Source organism: Coenobita brevimanus, chromosome 93, assembly GCF_032717465.1.
Source record: "Coenobita brevimanus isolate Jiangsu-jjx chromosome 93, ASM3271746v2, whole genome shotgun sequence".
Classification (NCBI taxonomy): domain Eukaryota; kingdom Metazoa; phylum Arthropoda; class Malacostraca; order Decapoda; family Coenobitidae; genus Coenobita; species Coenobita brevimanus.
The window spans coordinates 47,576,230-47,592,116 of NC_137046.1; the positions used below are offsets into that span (position 1 = coordinate 47,576,230).

Below are 15,887 nucleotides of genomic sequence, written 5' to 3' on the forward strand. Positions count from 1 at the left end.
ATCATCTACACACATAATCAATCACTGCCTTCTGTTCATTCAGTTCACTCCCCTCCCTTCTCATCACTCGCCACGTATACCTGTGGATCATTTTGTGTCTAAAGAGAGTACTGGCTATCACCAACCCCCTCCCTACACAAATGTCCACTAGAGTACTATCGTTCTCATCCACTTCTGCAGCCACACCCCACTCACCAACTACTCCATTCACATTCACATTCCATATTTTCCATTCATATCTCCAATAAAAAATACGCTCTTCCAAACTTTTCCATGCACACTTCCACATTTGTCTAGAATTCTTCTTTCACTCAACTTGCATGATCTTGTGTTGGCGCATACAAACAAACAAGTGCCCGCATTTGTTGTCCAACTTTCAATCTTACCCACACAATCCTTGGACTCACGGATCCACACTCTCTTATATTCTTCTTCCATCTCTTGCACACAACAATACAAACTCTTTCTTTTGCCCTCTCATTCTCACCTACTCCTGTGCACATATGCCATCCATATTCCCATTCTCTCACAGTCTCATCCCTCCATTCTGTCTTAGTTATTCCACATACATCCACTTTTGCATCCTCAAGCATTTGGACAAGCTCTTGCTCTTTCACCTCATCATTCGCAACCCTTACATTCCATGTCGCAATCCGTACCATGTCCTTTGTTTGGTCCTTAGTCGTCACCTGTTGGTCAGTCCAGGTCTGAGGCTTCTTGTTCGTATTTTTAGTTAGCCGTTTACCGGGGATAGGCATTAACCCTCCGCCAACCCACTTGCTGTCATGTAGGGAACACGTATTGTTTGGTTATAAGGTTACCACCCAGCGTTGTAAATGATTTCCTGGTTTCCTAAAAAAAAAAAAAAAAAAGGAGAGAGAGAGAGAGAGAGAGGTTAATAAATTACCATGGGCTACTTCATCATTCACTCATTTATTCAACGCTGATTTCTCACAGATATGTAAACATTTTATCAATGTTTGTTGAAAGTTGTAGAGCATTCAACAAGCACTGATAATATGTTTATATATCTCTAAAAAAATCGGCACTGAATAAATGAAAGAACGAAAAAAATATGGTAATTTCTTTTTTCTTCTTTCATTTGGAAGATAATTTATTCATTTTTAACATGTAGTAATTTCATACCAATACACTTACAAATAAGCACACAGGAATGAAATGATTGGAAACATTTTGCGATGTTGAGCCAGCCGTTACTAAAGCGGTTGGGTGTGCTCAAAGACCATAAGATATTCATGTTCTGTAAGCCATAAAAATCTTTCTAACAGAGCTAGAAGTGTCAATTCTTTATGCAAATCATTGTAAATAAGTGCTCTACAACTTTCTCTCAACAAGCATTAACGAAATGTTTAAATATCTGCTAGAAATGATAAAATATGGTAATTTTAATAACAGCATTTATTCATTTATAACATGCAGCAATTTCATAACAATCCATCCATCCATTCATCATCCAATCCTACACTGCCCCATGAGGAGCGTAGGAGCCCGGGGCTAGGCAGTTGGTCCCGACATTTAAGATGAGAGTGACCAGCCTCACTCATCCCTGGGTGGTATTACATGAACAATCAACCCCAACCATCCCTTGGATATAAACCTTCACCAGCTCAATCCGATCAGAGTGCAATAATTACCCACTAAACCACCAGATGCCAAAATTTGGTTACATGGTTACCACCCAGTGTAGTAAATGGTTTCCTGGTGTAAAGGACACCATCTGGCTTGTCACTCAGTGTAAAGTCACCCACAGGCAGAAGGAAGAGGAAAGAATGAAGGAAAGAAAGACAGAAGAGTGTAAAATTACCCATAGGCAGAAGGACAAGGAAAGAATGAAGGAAAGGAAGACAGAAGAAGATGGAAGGAAAGAAGGCTGGAGGAGAGGAAAGGGCAGACACCCAACAGCAGCACTACATCGAGTGAGTGGATGGTGAGCACCCCCACCTACCACAAAATTTCATAACAATTATAAATAAGGGCAGAGGAGAAAGCTGAATGGAAACATCTTCCGATGTCACACACATTACTGAGTGAGGGGCATGTGGTGTGTACGGCCTGGGCTAGTCTGTGGGGGTCATGCAGTACTCGTAAGCGGCTGGACACAGAGTGTGTCGAAAAAAGTTGAGAGGGTTAATCATACAGCTCAAATGCAATTTAATCATTGCTTACATGGGCAGTTAGGTTGTTTTGTGGAGGCCAGTACAGTTTGTGAGGTTCAGCACAACAATGCCACAGACACCTGCAGCAGATATGTTTCCTAAGATATGCTCTTTTAGACTAGCAGAAGATATATTTCCTGAGAGGTTGTGCTCTATAACACGTTACCCGCGTGCTGAGCCACTGGTGTACCAACTGATGTCTTCTTTCCTAGTGTGTTGATACACTGATGGTGCAATAATGAGTAATAATTTGTTTTCACTTTTTTATGTATTTCACCTTCACGAATATAGACTGGGCAGACTTTTTGCTGCTGTTTCCACAGTAGAAGCCATGTTGAATAGGATAATGATATAAGATTAGAGAAATGCCTATTTAGTTAGAGAATATATATCAGACTTCCAGTAGTGACTTTTACATGTCATTTGGTGGTAGGTGGGGGCACTCACCATCCACTCACTCAATGTAGTGCTGCTCACGGGTGTCTGCCCTGTCCTCTCCTCCATCCTTCTTTCCTTCCATCTTCTTCTGTCTTTTTTTTCCTTCATTCTTTCCTCGTCCTTCTGCCTACGGGTGACTTTACACTCCCTCTTCTGTCTTTCATTCCTTCATTCTTTCCTCTTCCTTCTGCCTATGGGTGACTCTACACTGAGTGACAAGCCAAATGGTTTCCTGTACACCAGGAAACTATTTACTACGTTGGGTGGTAACCATGTACCCAAATTTTGGCGCCTGGTGGTTTAGTGGGTGATTATTGTGCTCCAATCAGAATGAGCCGGCGAAGGTCTATATCCAAGGGATGGTTGGGGTTTGTTGTTCACGTAATGCCACTCAGGGATGAGTGAGGTTGGTCACTCTCACCTTAAATGTCAGGACCAACTGCCTAGCCCCGGGCTCCTACGCTCCTCCTGGGGCAAAGTAGGATTGGATGATGGATGGATGGATAGATGTCAAAGAATACTATTAACTGCACAAAAACATTGAAAAACACTTCCGTGTTGCAGAACTAGGGCCATGAGATGCAAATACACTTCTTGAAAATAACAAACAAACAAACAAAGAGTAAATTTATTAATGATAAATATTTGTGATTATTTGCTGGAAGAAAAAATGGAGTAACCACTTTTGCTTCGAACAGTTCTACATTTACTTTGTTAGGAAACAAACAAACAAACAAACAAAAAAAGGATAAGTGCTGGATGTTTCTTGTTATTAGACTTTTTTTTATAACTATAAATGATTAATTATAATCAATACTTGTAATTAACCCTGGCTGGATACTGATGATTACTATTACGGTATTCGACGTACCAAGCTATCATTATGCTTGGTTGCAAGAAACACTTGCTTCAGCGATGCAAAAAAAAAACCTTTAGAAGGCTGATGAAGAGATTAGAAGGAGGAAAAATGAACAAGAAACATGATAATAATAAAAAAAGGTAGTGTTGGACCTTTGCATGGATCTCCTTCAACTACCTACAGTAAAAGTCCAATATTTTGTCATCCAAATCCCCGGCAAATCTGACATTTCGGCAGTTTTGAGAAATAGTCCCATTTACGAAAATCTCCGATCGTTCGGCAGATTCTCCGATTTTTTTCGTCAGTCTTGAAATTCTCCATGAGGCTCGCCAGATAGCTACCCGCCTTTACCCGCCTTAGTGAGTGAGATAGTGAAAGTGATGGAAAGAGTCTACCACTGCCATGAAGCTCAGAGGCTAGCTCTTTCTCCTATAGCATAAAGAGAGGACAAACATGTAGTGAGTCTTGCATGGGAAAGAGAATCTGTTTCGCCATTCTTCCGAGTTGTTGCCGTACTGCTGCCGACTTCTCTTGATTCTTCTGTGTGCTTCGTACCGAAATACCTCTGAAATTACTATTCGAGTGTGCTGTATGCACCGAAACATCAGACAAGAGCTTTGTAACACCTGAGTGGACCAGCCGTGTGTTGTGAACAGTATAAACATCTTCTGCGTGCTTTGAAAATGGCCTCCACGTGTGGAAAGTTAACTGGTGTTAGCAAGAAGCGTACACATAAGATGTTGACTATTGCTCGGAAAATTGAGCTGTTGAAAAAATTAGAGGCTGGCATGAGTAGGAAACAGATTATGGATGAGTTTAACGTAAGCTCCTCTGCTCCCTCCTCTCCATCACCAACAGCAGTCTCTGAACCTCAAGCTCTACTGCCGCAGCAACAGGGAAAAGAGTCCTTAGAGCCTGTTGCAGGACCCTCTACTGCTGGGGACTTCTTCCAGCAGTAGCAGACTCCAATCAACCCCTTCTATTGTACATATGTAAATAAGGAACCTACTATAAGTTTAGGTAAGTGCATGTGAACTTGTAGGCCTACTGTACCATTACATTTATATACAGTATGTTCACTAATTTCTTTATTTTTCATATTCATGTATAGTACTGTATTCATTACAGTATTGTACAGTATCAAACAGTATACAGTACTCTCTCCAAACACATTTGTAATGATGTGAGTAATGATGATAGTGTTCACTGAAACATATAAGGTACTGAGTGGGTAGGGTTTTCGATAATTCGGCAATTTTGCTATTTCGGCACTTGCCTGGTCCCATAGAGGCCAAAAATTCGGACTTCTACTGTAAATAGCTAAGTGTCACCTGGAACTTCACGACAGAGAATGAGATGGTAACAAACCAAAGAAAACAGAAGTGCCACGTAAGGGCGAGCGGAGACTGCACTACCTGGGCCAATGTAGTACACTACCTCAGTGATCCACCGGTGGTGTGTCATGCAATATGAGAAGAAAATGTTAGGATACCACGTGTTGGGCCACCAGTGACGCACTACTTTTATGAAGGCATATCCCTCATTGGTACTCAGTAAAGCAACATATATCTTCTCACTGTGATAGCTCCTTGCAGACTGGTGGGAGAGAGTTCTGAAGTGAAACGCTGCCTGGAAGAGAACTTATATTGCCGAAATGCGGGTAACGTGTTAAGGCCATCTTCTCATGCTAACCAACTCCTCCACTACATATAGCGTACCTAACCTGTTCCATCCATCCATCCATCATCCAAGCCTATGTTGCTCCATGAGAAGCAGAGGAGCCCGGGGCTAGGCATGTTGGTCCTGACATTTAAGATGAGAATGACCAGCCTCACTAATCCCTGAGTGGCATTACAAGAGCAATAAACCCCAACCACCCCTTGGATATAAACCTGCACAGGCTCAATCCAATTGGAGCACCTTAATTATCCACTAAACCACCAGGCACTATAATTTGGTTATATGCTTACCAGTGTAAAGTCACCCATAGGCAGAAGCAGGAGGAAAGAATGAAGGAGAAAGACAGAAGAGGACAGAAGGAAGAGAGGACAGGGCAGACGCCCAAAGCAGCACTACACTGAGTTTATGCACTTAAAATCTGTTGTGTGGTTATGATGTGGATCTTATCTCAAACACTCTACAAACTACATGAAGTCACAACAAAAGCAGGGAAGTGGGAATAGTCAAATGCAGTATGGTAAGAGTGTAATGAGTTAAGTAAGTTTCATTTCATATTCTATTATTCTTCATGTATTAAACTTTATATGGCATTAAAACATAAGGAAATAAAAACAAACATACACACAGGAACTCTCAGCTTGCTTATGTCTGGTGACCGTAACTTAATTTGTATCACCATCTCTGAAAGCTAAATGCTGTTGCTGTGGCTTTTGCTGTATGCTCAAGAATTTTCAAGAAATATGATTTTCATGACTAGCAGAAAGGAGCATGTGCAGCACAAAGTTAGAGTGTGGCAAAGCCCACCACCCGCCATAAATGTAAAAAAAAAACATTATGGTACATATCTATACTGTACTTAACTTTTGAGCTTAGTTATTGGGTGAATGCCACATTTTCAATGATGATATGATACTGTTGCAGAATTTCACTATATTTTGTCATGAAAATGTTGTAATTTTAACAATTTTGAAATCTGAGACTAAAGCTGCATTCTGCTGACCGACAAGCTAAAGACTGGATACTTAAGAGGTTAACAATAAACCACCAAGAAAAAAAAAAAAAAAAAAAAATCATGTATGCATACCCAAGAGTTTCAGAATATGCATGTCTGTGGTGAGGTTGGCTGGGCGCTGGCCTTGGTTAGTTTCCAACTCAGGATCAGCTCCATGACTCATTAGCAGTCGCACCGTGTCTGCCTGACCCCTTTTACAAGCCCAGTGAAGAGCTGTCCTGTAATGAGTTATGCAATTATTACAGAGTGAATTTTTTGTTAAAAAGATTAGTAAATCATAAGTTAGCAAATACAGTACAAGTATACCCTGGTTTAATGATGCAACTGGTTAGGGAAAAACCATTGTTAGGCGGGGTATCATATATTGGGGAAGATTTAACATGTAAAGTAATAGGATGCATATTTCAGACTTGGGTTTCCCCCCAACCAAATCCCAAACCTACCCAAATGAGCCCAAAAACAAGTTTAAAGCCAATCTAAACGGCCTAACAGCTGTTAAAGAAGCTAACCTAAGCCTAACACCTGTAAATAACTTACCGGTACTAAAACCAACAAACAAAATCTGAAAATTGTCAAATATGTCTGAAAAAAATCAAGCTTAGTAAACTGTACCCCAAAATAACAATGTTCACCCCATCTATGACTAAAACACATTAATCTATGTCTAAAAACAGTTTATAAGTCAGCCTAAACGCACAATTTTAGTCTAAAATATCAAAATCGGTAAAAAAAATCAAAATCAATCGTTAAACCGTGGTTTGGCCATCACTAAACTGGGTATGGTGGTATTTCTACCCCCACTGTTAAGCCCAGGTATTACATCTAGGGGTATTGTATACTGAGGTATACCTGTATATTAAACCCTAATGCACGGCCATTGACAGCTGACCCCCCCCCCCCCGGGTGGAGGCATTCGATTGCGGTTTGAGTACCTGTAGGAAAATATTAGCCAAAAATCAGAGATTAACCCTAGAACATTATACTTGGTATGGCAGATAGTACTTACATTCAGCTTTCTCCAGAGATGGGTGTTGAGCCTTCATGGACTACCCAAGGACTTGTGGAGACTTGCAAAGTTGGGTAACAAAATCTTCACTTTCACACCTCCAGCAACCCGGTTTCCCCTCTACCACAGCCTCATTCTGTCACAGTAAACTTTATATTACAACGTACAGGTAGTTTGGAATCCGTATTTGTACAATAAGCACTGAAAATAAGGCTAAAATCAACGAAGCGTACGGCCAACGTGCAGGCGGCGGCGGTCTTCCCGTCACTCAACAAACATTTCCATTTTCACAGCTAAAAACATGTATACTACATTATTTTCAATCATATTACTTCCCAAAAGATCACTGCAGTGCGCTTTTTATTCTGCCTTACGCCCGTCACTTTATTCTCGTTCCTCTCGGCCACTCGCACTGACTCGGAAGAGCTAGAACTCGCCATAATGTCACTTTGAAAGCCTGCGGTAAACTGACGCTAAACAGGGGCAAACCATGCGAAAAAAAGCTAGTGTTACAACTGGGGAAACAAGCGTTTCCTATTAGCACAAACTGCTTGTGAGAGGAGAGCGCAGATTTACAGTTCTGAGCAGTCACAGCGCTGCCATGTATCACAGCCAGGCTGGCCGGGCCATGGTGGGGGGGGGGAGGGGGGAAAAACGCAATACTTGGCAACAACGGAGGTCAGCAGTACAAAGGTAAAGTATGCTAATTGTAGCTAAAGGGTGGTGGTACTGATAGACAATACCAGCTGGAACATCCTTGCCCGCGTTTATTCAAAATTAACTCGAATCGCAAACGCGACGCTCCACCGTTATGTCCTTTTCGGCGAGCATCGCAAACGCGACGCCCCACGTTTTAGGGGTTAAATATGAATTTCCTGTGACTCTAGTTCAGTAATATTTCTTCAAGATAATCAGATTTATACGCCAAGCTGTAGGATTGAAAAGAGAACAGTGAACATGTTGCCCATCACTTGTTTCCATTGCCATGTTAGAGATGCTTGAATCAGTTCCAGGTGATGTGCCAACATGCCACTTGAAATGCCTGTTGACACCTACAGCCTAAGCAATGAGAAAAATATCTGAATGGCATTCTCACAATGACAGGTGTTGGATGGTCGGTGACTGGGTAGTTGCATGTGGCCAGTAAAATCGTGACATGCCATGGCTGCCAATATCTAAAGTGGCTCAGCACATCACTGAAGCTGGACAGGCAGGAAAAATCTTACCAAAGTTTAATAAAACTGCCTGTTACTGGCCATGATAATACATTTCTTTTTGGTTGAAGGGATAAACCTGTTATAATCACCCTAAAAAGTTAACAGACAATTCAGTGGCAAGGTTGAGCCACAAAACATTGCCATCACAGTCGGAGAATTAACTTTGGAAAACTACAAAGACATCTGCAATATCAGAGGTACCGGTAATGACTGCCATCACACACAAATCACGAGACTCCTATCCCACTGCACATAATTTCCATTAACTCCATGTAATCTCTACCGTGGAGAGGATGATGGCATAGTGGACAGAGATATTGATGACAGTCACACAGTAACTTAAAGAGTTGTCTCAAGACTCTGCTGCTGCAGCATTGGGAAATGGTGGTGTGGGTAGTGTAGGAAACTAGTGTGGAGGGGCAGATGGGCTGGAACCACCTCTGGATGCTTGGGAACACTTCATCAAGCAGTGTTATGGTTAGGAAAGCCTTTACTTGATATGAGTCTGTCAGATGGTTTTATATGGTGGCTAAGGTGGACTACTGTAGACATCAAAAACCAGTTTGCCTACTTGTGAAGTATAAGCTCAAGTTTTGGGTGTTTCAGTTCGCCTCTAACTTTACTGGTCCCAATTAATCACAAAATTCAGGTACACTCAGTAAAAAAAGTATCGGTGCACAACATTGACGAAACATTTTGGATCACGGTACGAAGGTCTCCGAAATATTTGTGTCCGACGTGTTGGGAGGTGTCATATAACGTCATCTGAGGTATCCCCTCGCTAAAATATAAATAAACATTCTGAACCTGCTACAGCCAGGCATAACAAGTTACCAACCTTCCCACATAGCCAGCATGTGAGTGAATATTTTCGCAAGACATCGAACCCTCTATGCACCGATTCTTTTTTTACCGAGTGTACAGTCAGTCAAAAACATATAATGCAGTCAGTGGGGGTAAAATGATATCCAAAATGATCATCATTGCTTGTAAAGAACCATGAAAATTAATCTATTTCCATCTGAATATGCATAAAATAACCATACCATCTAAAATGAGTCTCAAGCAAGCAATACATATCATCCTTATGACAGCAGATTTACCAGTGTGGGGAAACACCATCAGCCACCTCCCAATAAGCAGTGTCTGTGGCTCCAGAGTGTTTCATGTGAAATGTACCAAAACTTTCTTGATTAACTATACATGTGGAGCTATACAGTGTACAGTACTGTATAGGCTTGCTTTAATTTTATAAATGTACAAACCAACTCAGTCTTGCGGTTAACATAACCACACTAAAATTCTCAAAGGCAAAGTACACTCTCGCACATTTTGTTCTGCATCTTAGTGTGACATGACATACCCACATCCCTATTCTCACATCAGTATGCCCAATTCTTCAAACATCTTCCTCCTTAAATGTTCATGTTTCACCATCATTATTGATTCTTTTCCTTTAATTTCTCTTGCTATAGGTGCAACTAATAAAAACACCTGTAATTCATTTTGTTTTAGTAATTCTATTATTGATTCTTTTCCTTTAATTTCTCTTGCTATAGGTGCAACTAATAAATAATATCCAAAGCCTACGCTATTGAACATAGACTTTGATGGATCCCCCTGAAATATTAAAGTATTGATTAATTAATATTAAGTATGTTTATAGAATGATGGGGAATCGTCCAGGATGCGAATTGTCCTAATGGGGAATCGTCCATGTTCTGACGAGGAATTATCTGATGGCGAATTGACCTGACGGTGAATTGTCTCGGAACCATATCTTCGTATGCTTCACACATGAATAAATGATGTTGATTTTCATTCTCTTCCTGACATACTGTATGTCACATATTAGGTTAGGCTCATACTTTTTCTTATAATTTTCCTTCACTTCCAGCATTTGGGTTCATAGCAAAAATATTATCTTTGCTTGTTCTGGTTGGAGTCTGGCCCTGAGAGCATCGAAAAACGCAATTTTGCATCGAAAGGTGAGGTAGGTGGACCACTTCAAATGCAACGAAATTTGAATCGTCGAATTCTAAACCGTCAAAATCTGAAATTCCACTGTACTATGAAAAGATGATGTAAATAAAGAAATGCATGTTGCTGCTGTTGTTGATCAATGCTGGTCTGGTTGAGCAGACCCATCAACCCCAAGCAAGCAACTCACCTCATGCAGTGAACAGATGTTCTCTTGAAGTTGACAGCACTCCACAACAGCGAGGAGTAGGGAAAAGTGTGGAGGATTGGTTCCTGGGTGGACTGTGCATTTGTGTCACTCCACCAAGATAGCAGGGACATCACAGAAGGCTCCACGTCACCCTGTTACCTTGTTATATGTTACCATCCAAACTTGTTAAATAATTGTCTCCAGCAGGTAAACATTAGGCTTGTCAATCAGTGTCGAGCCACCTGAAGTGGAAAGAAGAGTAATTAAAAAGTGACAGGAAGGAAAGGGAGATGTAGGGACAGAGGAGAGCTGATGAAGAAACAGAATGATAGAGGTGAAGGAAGAAGTAGGCAGCACTACATCAAGTGAGTGGATGATGGTCGCCACCACCTACCACCTGAAATGCATATCTAGCAGACGTAAGGTTATTGAAACCCTCCTGAGACTGAACCAGCAACAGGCTTGGGTAGGCTACATTTTCTTTCTTAACCCGCCCCGTCCCGACCGATTTTCCACCACTGACTCCCCGCAATCCCGACCAATTTTGGAAAAAAATTTTTTTGGCTCAAACCTCCCCTTTTGGTGAGAAACATCGAAAATTCATAGAGAAATCGCTCACCAGAGGTTTAAAATACTCGATACAGTTAACAGTACTCCTTACCTTACCAGGTTTTCTATCAAGTTGCTCCAAAGAAAATAAGTTCTATGGGAGGGTAACTATTCCACACCACTAATAAACGGTATTTATTTATTTATTTGGTACGAATTTATATGTAGTACAAGAGTATATTGGTTTTCAAACAGTAATATAGGCAATATAAGCATTGTTTCACTCACTAACACATCAACATACCTGACCTTTTTTGGCGGCATTACCTGATCATCATTGCTGACTGCTTCTTCCTCTAATGCTACGTAAACTTTGTCCTCCAAACTGTCATCGATTGGGGAATCACTCTGGCCCTGAATGTCTTTATTGGCCAGGTCACTAGTAACAGGCGAATTGCCGAGACAATGGCATGCAGGGGGGGGGGGTAAGGCATTGTCCCTGCCTGACATCTTGTAGAGGAAGGTGTCCCGTGTATACGTACCAAAAATCACGCCCGAAAATTGAAAATTGTGCAAATTATGAAAGTTGCACTTACGCAACGTACCGGTACGTCGACGGGACGCCTCGGGTTGAATATAATTGAGAAACCACCATGAATCATGATAACTGTAAAACCACTAAGAATCTTGATTTACCAACAACATTATTAGTGACCTACCAGCCATTCACCTCATGCTGACTGTTGATGTTGGTGCCTTGTGTTACCAGTGCCAACACTGCTTCATTGTCACCATAACAGCAGGCCTCACGAAGTTTCTCTTCATTCTGCTTCTGCACATCCATTCTCGCAACTCTGATAAAAGGTCAAGATGTACATTAGAACACAGACAAATGAACATACAGGGCACCTGAAGGCACTATCTAAAAAGTATTATTTCGGAATTACACTCACCTAACTGAGACTGAAATTCGTACAGTAGTTAGGTTTGGTTGGACTGGGGTTGGGTGGATAATATTCAGATGAAGCCACACCTAGATTTCAAGTATTGTATTTTGAAATGCGGTATGGTATATTTACACTGCAACTTTTGGAAACACTTTTCTCCTATAACACTTCTGCCACAAATGAATACTAAAGGAATTACAGTAATATTTAATGTGTATCATCTGCAAGCAACAGTACTCCCTGTACTGTTGTTTGCAGATGATACTGTGTTGTTAAGTGAAGACGAAGGGGGGCTGCAAGGCTTGGTGGATGAGTTTGGGAGTGTTTGTAAGAAACAGAATCTAAAGGTGAATGTAGGGAAGAGTAAAGTTATGGTCTTCGAGAGAAGTGAAGTCAGTGAATGTACAGTGAGGCTGGAAGATGAGGAAATGGAAAATGTGAGTACGTTTAAATACTTGGGTAGTGTGATGAGTAAGGATGGAAGTTTGGAGGGTTAAGTGATTGAAAGGGTACAGCAAGGAAGAAAGGTTGCTGGTTCCTTGAAAGCAGTGATAAGAAACAGGGACGTGAGCATGGAAGTAAAAAAGTTACTACAAGACAGTATTGTGATACCCACTCTAACTTATGGAAGTAAAGCTTGGACGTTGCTGGAGGGACACAAGTCAAAGAGAGCTATGGAAATGAGTTACTTGAGAGGAGCATGTGGAGTAACATGGAGAGACAGATTGACAAATGAGGATGTGAAGGAGCATTGTGGTGTGGATGTGAATGTGATAGAAAGCGTTAGGAGAAACACACTGAGGTGGTTTGGCCATGTGGAGAGGAGGGAGAGTGAGAGACTGATAAGGAGAGTGTATGTGAGTGAGGTGGAGAGGGAAAGGGGGAGGGGGAGGCCAAGGATGAGATGGAGGGATGGAGTGGAGAGGTATATGTGAGAAGGGGGTGTGAGTTGGGAGTGGGACAGTGAACTGGCGGGGGACAGGGCGATGTGGGGGCAATCTGTTTGTAGCCACCCTGTATGGGATTAAGGCGTCTGGCAATAGATAGATAGATATAACTTCAGTGCGCTTACCTCCTCCTGCTGAACCTTACCTACACGCACTGTCCCACTAGTGGTCTTCCTCAGAACTCCACAAAACCAATCAGCGCTCAACCTTGGAATTTACAACCAATCAGAGCACTCTAACTCTCACACCAGAATACTGCAAGAATTTCATATCAATGCAGTCACAGCTGTCATGCTACATGTGCTCCCTGAACACTCTCCAAACAATGAGGTATTATGATGACATGGAAGCTGCTTCTCTATTCTCAAGAACAGAGAAATATAAAGGTGAAAGATAAACACTGGGGGAAGGGGGGGGGGAGGGCTGCTTCCATGCATGCACGTTGTAAGACCTCTCACTTGACTACACAGGTCTAGGTTGCATTGAATGGAATCTGGATAGGTTAAGACCTAAAACATCCTGTCATGCCAGAAAACTGTTATCATTTCAGCAATGAAACTGTACTTTTTAAATGTTTTTTATGCTAAACATTCAATTCTTAAATACATTCTTAATGCAAATTACAGTAGAGTCTCTTCTATCTGAAAATCATGGGACTTTCAAAGTTTCATTTGATTGATTTTTTCAGATAATAGATACTGTAATAATATGTAGGATACAAGGGAACAGTATTGTACTCACCCATCACCCACTTCTGGCGATGTCTAGCACACCAAGACCACCAACACCCCAAAAGCCACTCAACCATCACCAAAACACTTAATACACTGTAGTAACTAAATACAGTATGTAACTGCACTTTTGTAATTGTAATAGAAACTGTCAACTTAAATAAATCTTCACTCAAACAAACCTTCACCAAAACAATTACGTAATTCACTATAAGCAATTCAAACAAATAAAGTGTTATACCTAACTGTTTTTTCATATTTTCTGTTTCCTTATTCAATCACTTCCACATCATCCACATCAACTCCCACATCATCCATATCTTCCGAGTTGGTGGACGCAGGTGAGGGAGTGGGCAACTTGCTCTAGTGACTAGCGAAACAACTGTAAACTAACGTGAGTGGCGCAAAACAAGCCCGCCGTGTTCAAATTTTTGGACAGATTTCAGAGTTTTGTAGTTAATCGAAATGAGAACATTTTAGTAAAACTTACGGTTAATGGCACATTACGGTTAAAAGAATTTAGGATAAAAGAGATTCCTTTGTTCTTGTTTTTCCACTACAACCATCCCTGGGAGATGGGGTACGATAAATGGAGAGTTAAAGATTTGCAACAGAAAAGACTATCAAAATCAAATGAATGCCATAAAGAAGCATTAGAGATGCACAACTTCACTGCTAAAACCAAATTTTGGTTTCTGCTAAATACAGTATTAACCAGTTAGGCTAGATCTGGTTAGTTCATTTTAATACAGCTGGAATACAAGATGCATAGAGGAGCTGGAGAAGCTCCCCCACTTCCTTATTTCTGAAATAATTAAAAAAGCACTTAAAGTGCTTTGAACTGCACATATTCAGTAATGATCAGATTAATTTCAGTGTCTGTTACTTGGGTGTAATTCCAAAAATTTACCACAACCAGCCTACCACACTATAATTAAAAATTCCTAAAGGGTATATAAAAGCTCTGATTCCCAATACAGTGCTCTCTCCTCTAACACAGGTAATGTAGACTGGTCATATGCTGCAGTATACTTCCGCAGTATACATTCCATGCGTTTCCATTATAAAAGGCTTACTTAAACTGGACATTTTCCAAAATTGTCCTTTTCACCCCAAATCCCACCCAAACCCTCCAAAAAATACCCTTCTGACATTCACTCTGGTACTCATACACGGGAAGGTATTGAAAACACATAAGGAAGGTTCCTAGACATTAATAAAAAAAATAAGTTTAGGTCACTAACTGGCTTGGCTCAGCTGGCCACACTTGCTGTCCCCGGCACCCCCAGACCCCATTCTCTGTAGTCACTGTCGAGATGTGGTTGGCTGGTCCCCTTCGTCATCCGAGTCAAACCCTTCAGAGTCCATGGAGGAAACGATGGACATAACCTCTTTGTCTGGTTCAGCACTGTCTTCCAGGCTTGAATTGTTGCCAGAGGATGGTTGTTGTGAAGTACCCTGACGAACCTGAAAAAAGTCTGTGATCACCTTCTATAGTCGAGCATTCACTCTCTCTCTAAACATATCTGTGTACTGCCTCACGTCATTGGCCACTAATGCAGCAGTTTGCTCGGCTCGGTCCTTATCTGTGTCCTGGTTGGTGATGATGAAGGTACGCCTCTCATACAATTCCACAATTTCTCTCAGTGTGCTTGTTGCTATCCCTCCTGGTGGCCCTTCTTCTGGCTCTCCCTGTTGTTCACTCTCTTCCTGCAGCTGTTTCAACAGTTCCTCGGTGTCCAGGGTGGAGTCTGGGGCAAGAAGCTGCTTTATGTCAGCAGTGTCAACTTGTTCCATGCCAGTGACTCTCCTTGCTGCCTCCACCATTGTCAACACTCTGTGGCTCGGTCTCTAAGTCAAGCCTGTAGCCTGACAAACCTTGCAAAATGCTGTGCCAGGCATGATGCGCCGTGGCCTGCGTCAGCTCATTCCAGGCATCAGCAATGGTGTCCACTCTGTTTTTGATTCTGAACGGCTTCTGAAAGCTGATGACAGACTGTGCCTCCCTAGAGCGTTGTATGGTGGTGGCAGCAGTGATAGCGGGTGGCAGTGATGAGTCATGGCTCGTGCCAGGGGTGGGTGACTCAGGCCGTGGTGAATCTGCTGGAGTAGCCAGTTCATCCAAATCTTTGACAGTGTCGGTAGCAGCTTGGA

The 15,887-nt window shown here is 41.6% G+C and overlaps 1 protein-coding gene across 1 annotated transcript in view; it reads right to left on the reverse strand.

The window, feature by feature from the left end:
• LOC145412519 (ankyrin repeat domain-containing protein 40-like) overlaps positions 1-15,887 on the reverse strand; it is a 52,004-nt gene that overhangs the window by 26,274 nt on the left and 9,843 nt on the right. The window contains exons 2-3 of the mRNA XM_080282413.1: positions 11,828-11,962; positions 6,239-6,384 (exon numbers count right to left, since the gene is read on the reverse strand). Of these exons, the coding sequence (XP_080138539.1) occupies positions 6,239-6,384; positions 11,828-11,952 (271 nt within the window). The 5' untranslated portion in view covers positions 11,953-11,962. The remainder of the gene's footprint in view (positions 1-6,238; positions 6,385-11,827; positions 11,963-15,887) is intronic.